The sequence below is a fragment of the Lygodium microphyllum genome, chromosome 13, assembly GCF_053477565.2.
Source record: "Lygodium microphyllum isolate KBCC chromosome 13, Lygodium_microphyllum_v1.1.10, whole genome shotgun sequence".
Classification (NCBI taxonomy): Eukaryota; Viridiplantae; Streptophyta; class Polypodiopsida; order Schizaeales; family Lygodiaceae; genus Lygodium; species Lygodium microphyllum.
Window position 1 is genome coordinate 123,861,406 of NC_141147.1, and position 18,137 is coordinate 123,879,542.

The 18,137-nt window shown below is 45.8% G+C and overlaps 1 protein-coding gene across 1 annotated transcript in view; it reads left to right on the plus strand.

Annotated features, from left to right (window-relative positions):
• LOC148027172 (P-loop containing nucleoside triphosphate hydrolases superfamily protein) overlaps nt 1-15,828 on the plus strand; it is an 88,137-nt gene extending 72,309 nt beyond the window's left edge. The window contains exons 9-11 of the mRNA XM_087691718.1: nt 14,205-14,303; nt 14,798-14,932; nt 15,220-15,828. Of these exons, the coding sequence (XP_087547844.1) occupies nt 14,205-14,303; nt 14,798-14,932; nt 15,220-15,357 (372 nt within the window). The 3' untranslated portion in view covers nt 15,358-15,828. The remainder of the gene's footprint in view (nt 1-14,204; nt 14,304-14,797; nt 14,933-15,219) is intronic.
• The last annotated feature ends 2,309 nt before the right edge of the window (nt 15,829-18,137 follow it).

Genomic DNA, 18,137 nt, shown 5'->3' on the forward strand with positions numbered 1-18,137 from the left:
CTAAGTTAGAGAAGGATCGCATGTCATTTGTGAAAATGTATGCTGATTGCTTCTCTCAGTCACTTCCAGGGCAACTACCGCCTGAAAGGCCAGAAGATCATGCCATAGATCTTATCCCTGGAAGTAGGCCATCTAATAAGCCACCCTACAGAGTCCGTGCAGCCCAACAGGAGGAGATTATGACTCAGGTAAATGAGCTGTTAGAAAAAGGGTTGATTCAGCCCAGCTCATCTCCTTTTTGTTTTCTAGTGCTTTTGGTGCAGAAAAAGGATGGTTCGTGGCGTATGTGCATTGATTATCGTGCTTTGAACAAGATCACAATAAAGAATCGCTTTCCGATTCCTCGGATTGATGATGTTATGGATAGATTGCAAGGGGTAACCATATTTAGTTGTATAGATTTGAAAAGTGGGTATCATCAGATACGCATTAGACCGGAAGATGTGCCTAAGACAGCTTTTTGGACATCTTTTGGATTGTATGAGTTTCTTTTTATGCCTTTTGGGCTTATGAATGCTCGTGCCACTTTTAATCGGATGATGGATCCTATCTTCAGGCCACATAGAGGATTTGTGGGCACTTTCTTTGATGACATGATTGTCTATTCAAAGAACGAGGCAAAGCATAGAAAACACTTGGATATGGTGTTCAATGAATTGCGTGACCATAGGCTGGTTATCCACTTTTTGGAGCATATTGTATCGGTTGATGGTATTCGCATGAACCCTGCAAAGGTTGAAGCAATACGATCATGGCCACCTTTAAGAAATGTGCATAAGATCCGCAGCTTCTTGGGTATATGTTCTTACTACAGGAAGTATGTGCACGGGTTTGCTGAAATTGCATCTCCATTGCATGTCTTGTAGAAGAAGGATGTGCCATTTAGATGGACAACAATGGAAATTTCAGCATTTGAAAAGTTGAAGGAAAAGATGACTTCAGATCCTGTGCTTATGTTGCCCGATCTAAGAAAGTCATTCATAGTTCAATGTGATGCATGTGGTAACAATATTGGGGCTGTTCTTATGCAAGATGGTCGAGTTGTGGCTTATGAGAGCCGAATTCTCCACGGTGCGGAAAAGAATTTTGCAGGTCTATGAGAAAGAGCTCTTGGCTATAATTCATGCACTGTCTACGTGGAAACATTATTTGTTGGAGGCTGATTTTAGAGTGCAGACAGACCATCAAACTTTGAGGTACTTTCTGACGCAGACAAAGTTGTCAGAGAAGCATATGAGATGGGCAAATTTTCTCCCTATGTTTCATTTTGAGATTGTACATATTGATGGTAAAAAGAATGTTGTGGCTGATGCACTATCACGTAAGCCACAAATTTCGGCTGTTAGCATGGTTTATCACACTGAGTTGGATGCCATGAAAGAGCAATATGTTGCTGATTCAGACTTTGCTAATGTTTATGATCAGCTTTGCAATGGCCAAAGGCATGGATATTTTGTGCTAAGAGATGGATTTTTGATGATGCATGGACGACTATGTGTCACAAAGCAGTTAGAGCCTAGAGTTATCATTGAAAGTCATGTTCCTCCGTATGCAGGACACAGAGGTATTGATACCACGGTCAAGGCAGTGAAGCATTTCTTTTATTGGCCAGCTTTGAGGCATGATGTAGAACAGTTTGTTAAGACATGCATTGTATGTCAGAAGGTAAAGCACGATAGATGAAAGTTGCCGGGTTTGTTGTAGCCCTTGCCTATTCCAGATCGGCCTTGGTAGAGCATTGCAATGGACTTTATTTTGGAGCTTCCTAAGACACCTATAGGGAATGATGGGATATTGACTATTATTTGTAGGTTTAGCAAACAAGCCCATTTCATTCTGGTGAGGAATAAAATAAAGGTTGATCATATGGCACGATTGTTTTTGCAGCACATCTTTAAATATCATGGTATGCCAGAGTTGATCATTAATGATCGAGACCCCTGGATGACCAGTTTATTTTGGAAGGGCTTGTTTGAGAATATGGGTACCACGTTGAAATTCTCATCATCCTTCCATCCGTAGATAGATGGTCAGTCTGAGGAAGAAAATTCCACAATGTTAGATCTTTTAAGATGCTATGTTTCAGAACACAAGACACAGTGGGAGCAGTATTTGCCCTCGGTTGAGTTTGCGTATAACAACACAGTGCATAGTTCTATGGGCAAAGCTCCATTTGAGGTGGTTGAGGGTGGCAAGAAGGTACCACCTATTCTGCAAACTAAGGATAAGATCTTTGAAACTGATCGTTATGTGGAAAACTTGGATGTAGCCTATGCAAAGATAAAATATGCACTTCAGAGATTGCAAGAAAAGCAAAAGAGGGCAGCTAATCGACATAGACGTGCTTTGCAGTTTGTAGAGAAGATTATTTATTGCTGCGTTTAGAAAAGGCAAGGCTGAAAAAGATGAAAGAAAGAGAAAGATTGTATCCGAAGTTGAGTATGAGATACTATGGGACCTAGCAGGTGTTGGAGAAGATCAACAATGTGGCATATTGACTGAAATTACCTCCACATTGGCGGATACATAATGCCTTTCACGTCAGTTTCTTGAGGCCTTTTCATGGTGATGTGCCAGAGGATATGTTTGCTGAAATTCAGCCTGAGGTTGAGGAGCTAGATGAGATTTTGGTACCTAAGTAGATTTTGACACATAAGGATAGAAAGGTCAAAGATAAAGTTTCCAGGAGACACTTGGTGAAATTTCAGAATTATTCACCAATGGATTCTGAATGGATAGAAGAGGATGACTTGGCAGACCATCCTCAGTTGTTGTAGCTTTACCTAGATGCCTTTCAGTTAGAGCCGACTTTAGTTCGAGCTCTGTTAGGTTCAGCAGAGCAAGGGTCTGGAGTATTGCCTGATGCTCAAGGGGGAGGTAGCACTTCCCCTCCTCCAGTTATGGACAACTCTTGTATGTAGTGGATCTCGGATGTATTCAGCATGCATCCAAGGTATTGCGCTGATAGTATGTTTGCCATGAGATTACTACTTAGTGTACTAGTCACTGTGAGATGTATGCAGATGAGTATGAGTTTCACCTGGGCACTGGAACTATACTTTTGCATCGGCTTATGAAGAATCTAGCATGAAGTTTGCCTCAATTTTGAGACAAAAATTCTGATCAGTTTCAGCTCAAATTTTTATTAGCTTGAGAACCGTTTATGGTCACTTTTTGGATCAGTTGTGCATCAGTTTTTACTCAGATTGCTGGTCAGTTTTTGCAACAAGTTTGTGATCAGTTTGGGGTCACATTTGCAACAGTTTGTGATCAGTTCTCAGATCAGCAAGTGATCAGTTTATGATCAGATTATGCTCAGTTTTCAATGGTTTACATCTAGTTCCATGGACAACAGCATATGTTATGATGCCATTGATGTTTTAGCCATGGTTTATGCTTGGTTATGCTATGATATGGTTTGGTTTTGCCAGATGAGTTGAGCTCATGAGAAATAGACATGTCACATGATAATCTGACAATGTTTTTGAGATTCTTTGTGAGTCTTATGTTATGTTATGTTAGCTAGTAATTTTCAACATATGTTGGGCATATGGAATAGTTGGGAGTGCGCAATGTTGTGTTGACTATGATGCCCTATGGAAATTTCAATGTAGTACTTTGCTTTTGATGCATTTGACAATGCAATCGAGGACGATTGCAAGGATTTCAAGGGGGAGGGCTATCATGAGGACATTTATTTTTGAAATCTCACTTAACATGTGGATTAATTTTTAATCACATGATTAAGTAAATGATGCACATGTGAGGTGCAACTGGGTTTAAAGTAAATTTACAAGCCCGGGACCCGAAGAAATCATGGGATGTCAAAGGCAAAAGTTGCTATAAGTTATGCCGCACAGGTACTTGGTGGTATTTGGTGTTAATTGTTGGCCTAGGTCATCCATTTGGCCATAAGTGTCAGTTGGTGATACTAGAGAAGTGGCGTTTAATGGCACCTAATGCCAATCTGATGGTCAAAGATGGCGCAGAGACAGTCGGGAATGAAAATTGCTTAGCCAATTTAATTATTGGCCAGTCAGATTATTTTTCAGGGTAGCAAAATAGTTATTAGATTAATTTTCAGTATTTTAAGGATGAAAATTAATATTTATTATAAAAAATACTGAAAAAACCATTTGGGAAGGTTGCGACTTGTAAAAAATGCCCATGCAAGACTGAAAAACGTCTTTAAAGGCTGGAGAGAGGCATTTCTATTAATTCAGCCTACAAGAGAGAGGGAGGGGGGGGGATGCTGGTCTGATTTGCAGCCATTAAAGGATCTTCTGAGGCAGCCAGGGGCAAAAGAAGACCAATCAACAATAGAAGACAGCATCTACAGGCTGTTGAAAGCAGGGCAGCAACAGTAAATGACTGATTTTCTTGAGTTCTTTGCATCTACATGCTGTTGTGGCAGGGCAATAGCTACACTTGACTGATTTTCAGTCATTCTTCGCGACAAAACTCTGAATTTTCTCTCTCTACAGTTTTCCCTCTGATCTCCCAGCCTTTTTTTTTTTTGCAAGTAAAATGTGACTGATTATATTACTGAAAAAAAAACTGATTACAACGGAGTACTCATGCTCAACAGACAAGTTGGAGCTGATGAAAGTCACAGATACATCATATATACAAGTCTCTCAAGGCGGTCTGGGGGGGATAGGGGCAAGAAGCCAGGGGGGGGGGGGGGTGTGTATCGCCATCTGGGGCTGCCTGCCTGCATCACGAAGAACAGGTTCTGGCCACCCCAAGTGCGCATGAAATGACATCAGAGCTCCTGACGAGCCCTGGACTCGCCTTGCACCTGATCCCATCGGCCTTGAAGGGAGTGGATGATGGAGGTCCAGATCTCTGCTAAGGTCGCCTGTACTAAAAGTCTCTCTCTGCCGAAAGCCACTTGACACCGCGCCTTCCAGATATGCCAACTAGTAAAACTCCCTATGATTTCCCATACCTCAGAGCGGTATGCTGTGGGCTCCAGTACCTGGTGGATGGGTAGAGCCTCTAAACCCACCACTGTGCACGACCTTGCCTCGATAATGAATATCGTATCATGCATCCCGGCCTCATACAGAAGGTGACGGCCTTGGCTGACCGCCTGCCAGCAAAAAGCTCCCCAAGAGATACATCCAAGGTTGGGTGCTATGCGGCGAAGGATGCGGCATACTCCTCTTCACACGAGCTGTGCTGCCTCACACGACCAATGCAGTGCTTTGGGTTTTGCATAGACTGCTATGTGCAACGCTTATAAACTCCCTCCTTCTGCATTTGGGTAAGCCAGCTTTCCACAGCCAAGCCTCCATGTGCCACCAGCCATAAAAAATACGATACCCTCCTCAGCCCCCAGCTGTCCCATAGGCGGTGCCAGAAGGTTCGTCGGAACGGCTCCATGATGCTTATCTCCGCCCAACGCCTGCTACGTGACGGTGCCCAATCCATATCCTCCTGCATCAGTGCGTGTTTGCTAATCCTGGCGGTGTACTCTAGGAACCTCGGTGGCTTCTTGGTGGCCACAGTGGCCGGCCAAAGCCACTTTCCCGGATCCCACTCTAGCTCATCAAGTGACCTTCCTTCCTAGATCCAGAGGCGCCACTCCCTGAGCTCCTGCCAAAAGACCAAAGGGTCCAGCCGCCATATCTTTCCCTGAAGGCCAATCACCCGGATCCTCTTCCATGAAAGGACAACTATCCTCTCATCTTGCTACCCTTTGTCAAGAGCTAGACGCTCCCCCTCCTGGACTGTGAAAAAGGTCCCAGGTGGAGTGCCACCCACTCTTCCTGCCACTTGTAGGGGGATGCTTGCTGGTGAAAACCTAGCGGCCTATACCTCCCTAGGCTCTATCAGCTCTCGTATCGAGAGAGCAAGCCACTCTGGAGGTATCGCTTTGTCTATCTTCCTTCTCCTCAGCTCCACTCCTCGTTGGCAGCTTGATACTTGTTGCAGTACCTCCTCGTCCACCATCCTGTACACCTCCTGCCATGTCCTCATGGTACGAGCCGGGCCAACCGCCCAACCAGCCCATTGGATGTGGGGGCACTTGCCAATCTGTGTCCCTTCCCGGTCCTTGACCTGGGGTTTTCAAATCACTGGCTGACGGTCTATCTCCTCTTGGTAGCCTAGGGGGCTCTAGATTAGGGCCTTACGGAGGCCCTGCCACACGTGGAGCAAGCTGCGTAGGAAGGGTGATTTGGGGGGGGTGATCTGAGCTGACGTGAAGATCCATCTCAGGGACGGCCTGTACTCACTGCCAAGCCTCTGTCTACAGTCTTGAAGACCCTCCTGCAAAAGGACCTTTCAAGTCTGCCCTCCTGATGTGAGGCCGCGGACAACTAGCTTGCCCAAGAGGGCCATACTCTGATACTTTGGGTCTATGATCCCAAGCCCTCCCTCTGACCGATGCCATATGATGGTCGCCCATGCCACCTTGGCCTTGGAATCTCTGGAGCCGTTTGACCCGGACCAAAGGAAATTCTGCACTAGGCGGCGAAGCTGCATTACGTAGGAAGAGGAGAAGCACCAACACGAGGCGATGTACCAGGCCTTCGCTAGGAGGACCTTGTTAACCACTAGGGCTCGGCTGGCTAGTGAGAGGCGAGCCGTGCTCTAGTAGGTTAGCTTCCTTCAAATAGAATCGAGGACTGGAAGAAACTGCTGGGCGGGAGTGATGTCGAGTCCCACCTGGACCCTAGGTATCGAACGGTTTGTCCTCTGCTCACCCATCTGAATCCTAGGTGGACGCCCCACTCCGTGCTAGAGTCCGGGTCTGTGAGGAAACCAACCGACTTTTGCCAGTTGATTTTTGCTCCCGCTGCAGAACAGAACACCTCAAGAGCTAGCCTCACTCTCTCCAGCATCAACTCGTCGTCCTCTATGCAGAGCGCTGCATCATCTGCATACTCTGAGTCTAACAACTCGGTCTCCTCTCTTACTGGAAGTTGGAGGCCACGTAATCCGCTCACACGTGACCTGAGAAAGTGAAACATCGCCTCTGCAAAGAGAAGGAACAGGTACGGGGCCAGGGGGCAGCCCTGTTGGACCTATCTCTCCAGCTGAAACTCCTCCCCTCGCTACCTCCTATGAGAACCCTGCTGGTGACCGATCTGTAAAGTGCAGAGACACCGCAAATCCAAGCTTGGGGGAAACCCAACCTCACCATGGTGCCCTCTAGGAAATCCCAGTCCACCCTGTCATAGGCTTTCTCAAAATCCAAGAGTAGTATGGCCAGTTTGTGCCCACTGTGTTGGGCCCACTCTGTCGCCTCAAAGAAGGTGAATACGTTGTCCAAGATGCTCCTATCCTTGACAAAGCCTGTCTGTGTGTCATGGATGATGTTTGGAAGCATGGGGCGTAGTTGCCTACCAATCATCTTTGCCAACGCCTTATAGGCCACTGACAATAAGGTGATCGGTCTCCACTGGGAAAGCTCCACTGGTCTCCCCCTTTGGGGAGAAGACTGATAAGGCCTGCTGAAAGACTCCCTGGCATCTGTCCTGAAGTGAAAATCTCCTGAAAGGCCATTAGTAGATCCTTCACCACTTCCTAGAAGGTAGTGAAGAAAGCCTTAGAGAGGCCATCCTCTCCTGGGCATTTCTGGCCCACCTGTGTATGGAAAGGCTCCTCTAGTTCCTTCTCTGTGAAGGGGGCTAGAAGGGAGCGTACCATCTCTGTGACGAGGGACGGGATATTATCCCAGACTCGTCTACATCGCTATCCTCTAGCTGAGGCTGTCTCCTGCTGGAAGAGACGACTGTAGTAGTCGGTGGCAATCTCCATCACCTCGTCTGGGCTAGAACAGGTCCTCCCATACTGATCTTGGAGGTTGTGTATCTGCTCTCCTAAGGTGCGAGGCTAGTGCACCTGGAAAAACTCCCTGCACATGGTGTCCCCCTTCCGCGCCCAGAAAGCTGCTGAGGTGCGGAAAGAGAACTCTGAGCGCCTATCCTCTAGGCTAGCAATGACGGCTCGCGCGCGCACCTCCTGTGCGTGGAGAGTGGGATCCCTTGGTGCCTCCTGTAATAATCTCTGCGTGGTTGCAAGGTCCCGCCGGAGTGCTCTCTCCTTCTCCCAGCTCTGTTGCCTGGCCTGTATAGCTGCCTCTTGGCAGATTCTGCTCGACTCAGCTAGGACCTCTGCAACCTCCTCTGCGATCTGGTCCCTCCTGCCCCACTCTCTGGTCCAAATCTGCTCTATCTGTCTCGTCACCTTCTCCGTCCTATAGATCGAATCAAGGATCTGACAAGATCGTGTATCTAGGGCAGATGCTGGGGGATCTAGTGTCAGGAGAACCGGGCAATGATCGGACAACGTGGTGCCCGCCAACTACCGAATATGGCCTCCCTGAGAGCCTCCCCACTCTCCCACATAAAACCTGTCCAACCGCTCTAGCAGGACTCCAACTAGCCGCCTGTATCCCCAAGAGAAGTCCAGCAACCTCTCCCTCCTGTGGAAGGCAGGGTCTCTCCAGGCATCTCGTGCTCCTACTGCTAGTAGAAAGACCTCCCATGCCTCCTGCTCCTCCCCGGCCATGCCTTGGTAGTTTCTCCCTCTGCCCTGCTGGTTCTCCAAAGCCTCCAGGTTGTTGAAGTCTCCTCCAACAATCTAGGAGTCCAGCTCTGGGAGTCCTTCCACGATCTCCACCCAGAACCTCCTGCGTGCCCTAACCTCCGTAGGGGCATAGATATTAAGGATTTCGAGGCAGGAGTCCCCAATATACAATCTGATCCATAGCATCCTCCTTGCCACTATTGTCCCGTGGTCTTATACACAAGCGGTAAGACTCGGACCAATAGAGGTGCCTACGCCTCCACTCTTGCCGTGGGCACCTATGGTGTGCTCCCAGTAAGTGTGCGAGCTGCTTGGGAGTACCTTCCCTACCCGCTGGGCTTGGGTGGGGGTGAGCTTGTGCTCTTGTAGAAGTAAGATGCTGATCCGTCCGGCAAGGGCGGGCTGTAGCTCCTACCGAACAATCAATTTCTTGGAACCGCGTGCCCCACTGTAGTGGAGGCTATTCACATTCCAAGATACAAGGTGTAAGCTCATGGGAAAACGTGTGACTGACCGAATAGGCATCTATTCGGTGTGGAGGCTGCTGATGAAGAGGAGAAGCTACGAGGCATGCAAGTATGCTTTGTAGCTGGTCTGGACGGCAAACTCCAATCCCCCATGGTGGCCCTCGGCCGGACCATAGGGGTGATAGATGTTCCGGGACTCTGTGGCATGTGCACTGGTAGAAATGGACCGCTTGTGCTAGGGGCCACTCGATCATATCCCTCGGAGCTCTCCACAATCGAGGGGCTCGAAAGATAATGCTCAGGTGAGGGACCTCGGCACTAGCCCACCAGTTAATATCCATTATGCAACCAGGCCGTTGCTATGCAAATAGTGCTAGTCCTTCTCCCATCCATTGGGAGGTGTGGTCCGCCACCTGACTCTTCAACTCTTCCTCTATCTGTGTCGTTGTTCATTCCCGTGAGTGAGAGGACAGAAGAAAATAGGCGTAGTTTGGTCCATTCGGTGGTGCTAGTAGATGGACCTTGCCCCTCCTTGACTTACGAACCAAGAAGATTCCCACCTCTAGAGGTAGTGGGAACTCTCACCGCTCCGCAACTCTCAAGTAGGACCATGGGCCACTACGAAAGAACTCCTGTGGCAACAGGTGTGCATGTCTTGCGAAAGTGTGACGGGCGGCAGGGGTGAATGAGCTGGTGGCTGTATGAGAGGGGGAGGACTGCTGGTGCGAGGAGGATGTAGGTGTGTGTGGCTCATCACCTCCTATGGGAGGAGGGGGGGTGGATCTAGGGGGGATCACCTGAACCAGGTGCGGATTAGGGGGGGTGCTCGGTACGGGGGGTGGTGGGGGGGAGGGTGATGGAGGGATGGTGGGATGGATGGAGGTACATGGCGGGTATTGGGAAGAGGGGGGGAGGGGGGGCTGGTGGCCCTTGAAATGGGGGGTTGTGGGCCAGGGTCAGTGGGGGGGGGGGGGGGGGGGCATGGGATGTGGGGGGAGGTGGGTGTGGGGGCTGTGGGGACTCAGGAGAGGTAGTTTGTAGCGCGGGCGGTGGATGTGGGGGGGTGCGGTCCTGCCGGGTGGGGCGGGTAGGGGGGGCTGTGGAGTGCTCTGTCGAGGGGTGTCGCTCGTCCACTTGCTCCCTGCTGCCGAGGCTGGGTTTGAGACGTTGGCTGCGCCCCCCTTGCCGTCTCCCTCTCTGTCGTCTTTGGACCCGTGTGAAGCCGTCAGCATCCACCTGCAGGCCTGTCGGCGGAGCCACCTTGGCTCCGAAACGCGTGCAACCTGTTGCCTATGCCCACAATGACATGCTGCTTAAAGGAGTGTCCGCCCGCCTCAATCTCTAGGAATTGTGGGATATTCTTGACCTCTTTCACTGCCACCCGTACCTTTGGGACTCCTGCAGCTGTCACTGTATCTGCAAAGGACGCGGGAAGGATAGTGCCGAAGAGTCGTCCAAAGTCTTCCACCAATTGGTGATCCTCTATCACTAGGCCGGGGAAAATAAGGATGACTGGGTGTTGAAGAAACCTGTTGTGGAGTGCAAATGCCTCCATAGTAAAGCCACTGTACCAAGGGACCATATATATGACCCCCTTCGTGGACGCATATGGTGAACTGGCAAGCAACTCGCAAGTTGCGTTTGCTGAGTTGAGCCTGACCATGAAAATCCCTTGGCCCATTAGGACCGCCTCCACGATCTGCACTGTGCTGATGCGCAACGTGGAGTGAAGCCAGTCCCGAAGCTTGGCCCTAGCTGGGGAATGTCCTACTATCCGACCATAAATCGCTGTTTCCTTTAGCTCCGGCTCCTTAGGTCGGACGATTAAGAGCTGCTCCTCAGAGAGGATGACACGCAAGGTGTTTGACTAGGGGGCTCTAGCTGTTTGACTAGGGGGCACTAGCTGAGTGCGCCGGCGTCTAACTAGAGGTTTCCATTGTGCGTCCCTTCTGAGAAAACTACCAATCATGTCGTGGTGCTACCTGAGGGGGGAAAGTTGCTGCAAATAGAGGGAACAACTAGAGGGTGGGGGGGAACAATGGCGAGGGGAGGGGGAAGCTGCTGTTTTTGGCAGGGGGGGTATTGGATACCGCAGATGGAGGCAGCGTGCCGAGGGTGGGGGGGACAGCAGGGCGGGGGGTGGATATGGCGGGGATAGTGGGGGGGGGGGGGGGCGGGGGGATCAGACGGTAGCAGATAGGGCAAATTGTCGGGGATGGGGGCGGAAGACGGGCAGGCGGGGAGGGCGCGGTTTGTTGGGGTGAGGGCGATATGGCAGGATATGGGGGGGGGGGGGGGGCGCGAAAGATGGGTGGCGGGGAGGGCGCGGTCCGTCAAGGCGGGGGCGATATAGCAGGATATGTCGCGGGGGGGGGGGGGGGACTGTCAGGGCAGGGGCGAAAGAAGGCCAGGCGGGGCGGGCTCTTGCGAGCTGTTGGGTGGGGGGGAGTCAGTGTGGGGGGGGGGGCGAGCTAACGAAACGAGCGTGATTAGACGGAGTGGGGGCAGCTTGCGATGTGATGGGCGTGAGCTCACTTAAAAAGTTCAATGCTCTCCTAGCCATTTCACAGCCTTGCTTCGAAGATCTCAGCATTTGGACCCTTGGAGGTTGAGAAAATAAATGTCCTCATGACATGGAATGTGTATGGTTGCACAGATTGTTGGCTGATCTACATTTACCATTAGAGGGTCCTACACCCATTCTTTCAAATAGTCAGAGTGCTATTGCAGCGTCACGAAATCCTATGTTGCATGCTGGCACAAAACACGTTGAAGTGTATTACCATTATGTCATAGAGAGATGCTATAGAGGAGAGACTTGCTTGATGTATGTACTTGCACAAGAAAATGTTGCAAACATTTTCACCGAGGCACTACCATGCGAGAAGTTTGAGGCTTTTTGGAAGTCCTTAAACTTATTACCCTTTGGTGATTGATCATCCTTGTACTTCATCACATTGGCACTTTAGGGGGGTGTTAGAATTTGTCAATTCTAGGTAGTGCCCATGTAATTCGTGTGGTGTGGACACTCTTTAAGTTTCACTATAGTGTGTGTGTACCTAGTAGCTTGACATTTAAAAGTAGTAACACTAGGGACTAGAGTGAGTTAGCTTAACTCTAGTCAATCGGTGGAGGGCTGGTTAGGTCAACCCATAACCTAACTTAGGTTGTAGCTTCACTCTTTTCAGTTCAGTTCAGCAAGGACACTCTACTCTCTTGCTTCAGCTTACACACTTTCACTATCTTGTTTCTCTCTCCATAGCTGATCCATATTCTCACAAATTTTCAATAGGAATTGCTCTTTTCTCTTGAAGTGAAATGGATATTTCAATCAAACAGAATCACATATTATCAAGGTACTAGTCTGATAATGTCTTTGCAAGACAGCTACTCAAATGGTCGTCACTTGAATGACATTTGTGCAACTGATGCTTAGTAATTGGCATTGTATATAACCCAGGTTTCGAGCAGCTACCTTTGTATAAATCCAGATTCCAGTTCCTATTATGAGAGTTTCTATGTTTCTTTTTCTAATAAATCAGAAGGGAACCCATGGCTGTGCCACACACACAGACACAATTGACCAAGTTTGCAAATGATGTTTAGTACAAGATGCTGTAAACTGCGACCTTGCAAAGTAGCTGTAAAAATAGAATGTAACCTCTAATTGAACATTCAATTAAGCATCATAATGATCTGATGCCACATTCAAATCTCTCTTGCTACTGTGGGACCAAATGGGATCTCCAGGACAGCAGTCCATACACCTGCATCCCTCAGACCACAGGTTAAACTTTAAAACAAGAGTGACAGGGCTTAGGGCTAATAAGATAAAAAGCTTCAAATGCGAAAGGAAAGTGGATGAGGAGTAGGTGCAACCAGGTGAAATATCTGTGGCAAGGTTTTTATCTCCTTCAGACAGCATCATGGTGAACTTGGTTGCATTGATATAATAATATTCACATTAATTTAAAGAAGCTTGCACAAAACTGTGTATGTCAGAAAAGTGCATTTTCCAGTCAAATTCGGCCAGTCCCATATTTAGCTCAGTTTGGTCTCATTGTTTGCTTGATTTCTTTTTCTGATCTTGTCTCTTCGTGCTTCTCTCTCTCCCCCTGTCAGTTATACATGCCTGATTTCTGAAACTTTTGATTGAGGTCTGGCAATTTTTGTTGTTGATGCTGACAGGGAAATTTACCTCAGTTTTGGTCTCCTTGTCTTGTCTTTCCTTACTGGGTGTCTTGGTGTTTATTTCCCTCACCCTGTCAGCATAGTCACAGCAAACAGTTAGTCTCATTACAGGGAAATTTACATCAGTTTTTGGTGTCCTTGTTTGTTTGATTTGTCTTTCCTTATTGGGTTTCTTAGTGTATATTTCCCTCACCCTGTCAGCATAACAGCAAACGGTCATTTCAGAGGCTATAAATGGGAAAATCATGTTTCCCAGGGTCTGGGTCTCACAAACTGGCAGAAATGGTCGAAACATTAGAAATGGACAAGGAAACGGCAAGGAAAACCTCTTCCCATCACAAAAACGTTTCATTAAAAGGTATATGTTTTGGTTTTAAAATAAACTGGAAATGATGTCTGTCCTGCTGCACATTTCAAGTTGATGTTGTCCTGTGTGATGCTCCCTAAACTAAACTTTGTGATGCTCTCTCTATTTATGGCTTTTACAGAATGAACTATTTAAGATTAATTGAAATCTATTGAGAATAGACCTTTTAAACTATAATTTCAAATCCGAATGGTGGTGTTATAAATTAAAATAGAGTTTATATAGGTTGACTGCTTCCTGGCTCTTTCCATTTCCTACCATTGAGCCATTGCCATTGCAGCAGGGTTGTGACCATTTCCATTTCCGTTGCATGTGATTATGCCTGCCAGTTGTGTGTTTCCGATTTCTGAAAATCTTACTGAAGATGCATGGGCCTGAAATCCTATCTGGATTTTCCCAAGCCAAAAATAGTCAATGCGCTAAGGAACCATATCTACAGCTCATGAGAGACTCGTAAATTATGAAGGGTGTTTGCTTTGATTGGAATATCGTCAGTTATTTGATAGAGCTTAAGTGTCTCTCTAATACTGTATTTTGTTTTATTGGAACACTCTTAAAAGATTGTTGTGATGAATAACAAACATAATGTTTCTCTCCAGTACAACTGTTGATTAGTAAGTAGTTTGAACTTTTTCCAGACAAGCAAACTTGAGTTGTTAAAGCAACGCATGGTAATGGTTCGGGAGATCTTCAGAAACAAGGAATCTACTGAGTTTATAATAGTCACAATACCTACGGTATGTTGAAGTTATTGCTTTCTCGTATGACATTTGGAAATGAGATCTGAGATCCTTTCTAGAGGCTTTACTGTTTCGTCTTTTGTTCCTGGCAGTTTGTGACTAACCAAATAGGATCTGAAAATTTTGTTGAACAATGGAAGGTCTCAAGTGAGCAACATGAATGATGTTTTTTCCAACGTTTAGTTCTCGTAGTATGAAAGGAAAATGCTGCCTTTTAATAAAAAGTCCAGAAATTGATGGATTGTATGGTAATGTATTTATGGAGCATTGCTGCAGGTCCAGTTGTGATAGTGCTAAGGACATGTCCTTCAGTTTCATGGAAGTTCATCTTGTTGACCAAATTGTAGGCTGGAACTAGTTAGTTTCATGTATTGAGGCTCTGCCTTGTGGGCTAGGAAGTTTTCTCTGAAGAAAGATTCAGAATGATCAAAGATAGTGAAGAAGACCAATTTTCGCAACTTCTTTCCAAACCTTGCTTGTCTTTCTTACAGGTAATGGCAATCAGTGAAAGTGGAAGGCTGAGACAGTCACTTCTGAAAGAGGGTGTCCCTGTAAAACGGCTCATATGCAATCAAATTCTTCCACCTTCTTCTACTGATTGCAAGTTTTGCAATATGAAGCGGAAGGTTGTTACCAAAGAATACACATTTAGAAAAAGAACTGCCTGTCTGAATCAGCAAGCTCTCTGCCTGGATTTTCTCATAGTATATCTTAGACACGTGTGCATTGACACATGCTTGTGAATGCATGTATGTGCATGAACATGCACGCTGGACGCACATGCGTATGCTCTAATAGGCACATGTGTGCATGCACACACACCCAATGTATATATGTTTGCACATGTAGTTTTACTGTTGACCTAAGTATTTGAGAGAGGTTGGTCATTAATATGAGGACATGTTTAATGTAGGATCAACAAAAGGCCTTAGAACTGATAAAGGCTGATCCAAATCTAAGGGATCTTCAACTCGTCCAATCACCTCTCTTTGATCTGGAAATCCGTGGAGTACCGGCCCTCAAAGTCATGGGTGACCTTGTTTGGCAATGAAATGTGAACCTCTCAAACAGGCTCACCTTCACGTCATAGTCTTGTGCAGCTCTCATCTCGTCACCAGCTAAAGACTAATCAGAGATGTGGAGTACTTGAAAAGTATTTATAGTGAGTGCAATGTGTGAGCTTATACGAAAGGGGATGAGGCCACTTGTGTGCAATACAGGAATTAGGCCTCCTTTCCCATTATTTAAGGGTGGAAAGTAACAAGCATCTATTCCAAGCAAGAGTGTTTTACCAGGATGGAATGGCTAGTAATGATCTGACTTGTTATGAGCAAAAGCTCCTCAGAAGCAGGTTTAGACCTCTTTATTGTATGAGAAATATTGATTTTAGGTGTTGGATTGTATCCATTTAAGTCCCTGTTGTACAATAATAATTTAAAGAGAATGGGCATAATATATTGAGAAATTCTGACAAGTTACCTGTATAGAGCCTTATGCAGTTATTATAAGATCAGACTGTTAAGGGTTAGATTGCACTAACAAAATTAAAGCTGGAATAATTTTTCTTCTCATCCAAATGTTTCTAAAATTGTACTGGAAATCTCAGCTTGGCTTGGATGACTACTGTTGTTGATTGCAATAGCTGGCAAATTCAGGTTCATATGCTATTGGGAAGCATAGGCTTCCAGTATGCACACGTGCATGGATGCAGATCTTTCCCTGTGGGGCAGGCATGCTATTATGAATTTTCCAGATTTGAAGGGTCCTTGTCATAAGTTGCAATAAAAATCTGGCAAAACAAGTGGATGATAATTGTATGAAAGCGGGTCAAACTCCATAAGAGAAGAGAGACACTTGCCAATCTGTGGGGTCTGGAAACCATTCCTAAGGTGTCAGGACAGTTCCCACAACAAATGTTGCAGCATCTCATGGCAAATTCATAAGCCATTGGTTTTGAAGGACCAGCATTTCATGGCACAGCTGCTAGATCCCTTGAAAGAATGCAGCCCAATCAAGAATGATGCCTTGACAAGGGGAATTTAGCTCACAATGTTTGAAGGTGGTGGCTGTGTGGGGAGACAACTATACCCACACCTCTTTGTGAGCATGGAGGCGGCTTATTGCATTGTGGAAAGCCACACCAAATTGGCAACTTTATCTTTTATTATTATGGAAGTTTTTGGCTTGGAAACTCTTGACCAAGGATAGAGTAGGCGAGATGAAACAAGTCAATTTGAATTGTGTGTTTTGTGTGGGGCACAAGGAGTTTATCAAACATTTGCTTTGGTGTTGTAGAGGAGCTAGGATGCTATGGGGTAAACTCAAGAGTTGGTAAAGATGAGGACGATACTTTTTGGTGATGTAGGAAATATTGATGAGGAGACATTAAATCTGTGGAATATCACATGTGCCATGGCCATAAAGTCTTGTGGGCCATTATAGAGTGCTAATGAGGAGAGAAGCCAAGATCCCTGTCAGTGATTTGTTTAAAATGTGTATACAAGACTGTTTAGCTATCTTTAGGTTTGCGACATGTAAGGCTGGTGTTTAAGATGCCCTATAAACATCTATTAAGATGTGGCGAAGTTTGTGGGTTAATCCTTGTTCATCTTTTTTGGATGTAAATATTTGTTTATTAAATATATTTTGTATTATAATACAAGGTTATGGATAGTTGTATGGTTGCCACGAAGATTTTACCATAATATCTCAATCATGCAAGCAAACAACCAAATCGGTAAGTCCTTTAGATATTCTATTGTTGTTTTCAACTTTGCCATTTGCCATGAAATTTAATTTGGAGTGGTTTTGCAACTAGCCCTAGATGTTAAGCCCATGGTTGCCACTATTCTACTAAGGTATTCATTTTTGTGTATGATAAAGTTGGAGGGTTTTGGGACTTATTTGAATTTGTGAAGGATTAGTGTTATGTCGTTGAAGTATGTGTGGATTTTTAATTCATGTGCAATGGCATTGAACCATGTGTGTGAATCTTGAACTCCAAACACAAAATGAAAGAGTAATGTATATGTCAATAAAGCCAATAATCATATTGATTAGTACTAGTGCTTGTGGTTTATGAACATATGTGATATGATATCAAAGCTTTTGTTCAATTTTGATGAAAACGGTGTTGCCATGAACAAAAACATTAATGATTAGATTGCTTGCAATAGAAAATGGAGAAAAAAGTTAGTTGTATGAATGAGTAGTACATAAGATATGGTGGGGAAGTGACAATTTTCTTCAAAATTTATAAGGTGGAGGGTCGTGCCCTCACTTGTTCACTTAAGTGCATATTGTCCTAATATATATGCATAAAATCTAGGTAGTAGCTCACAAACTTGATTTCTCCCTGTTTAGCTCTTCCTTTTGTTGCCGAGTCTTCTTGGACTTCATCAGCTTGCAACTCTTGAACACCCTACTTGATTAATTGTATAGTTACCATGTCCTTTTGCTAGAATATGGCACATGATGGTGAACAAGTCAAGAAATCGATTGGACTAGACTTGAGTTGTATGCTTATAAAGCATAAGATACAGGGAATGAAAGAACAAAGGAGGTGGTTTCGTTGAAAACTAACATGGTGATTGATTAATGAACTAAATCACATAGCTTACAAGATCAATGAGGAGTAAAAGACGCAACGCAAGTACAATCAAATATTGAGTGCTTATGTACACACGAAAGAATTAGAATGATAATTGATTTATGTATCGAATTTTACTTTTATAGGCAAATATGTAAAAGAGCTCTAAAGGAGAGCAAAGTCACCTACAAATCAAACTAGATCTAGTGTTCACCAAATAAGCTATGAAACACTCTCACCAA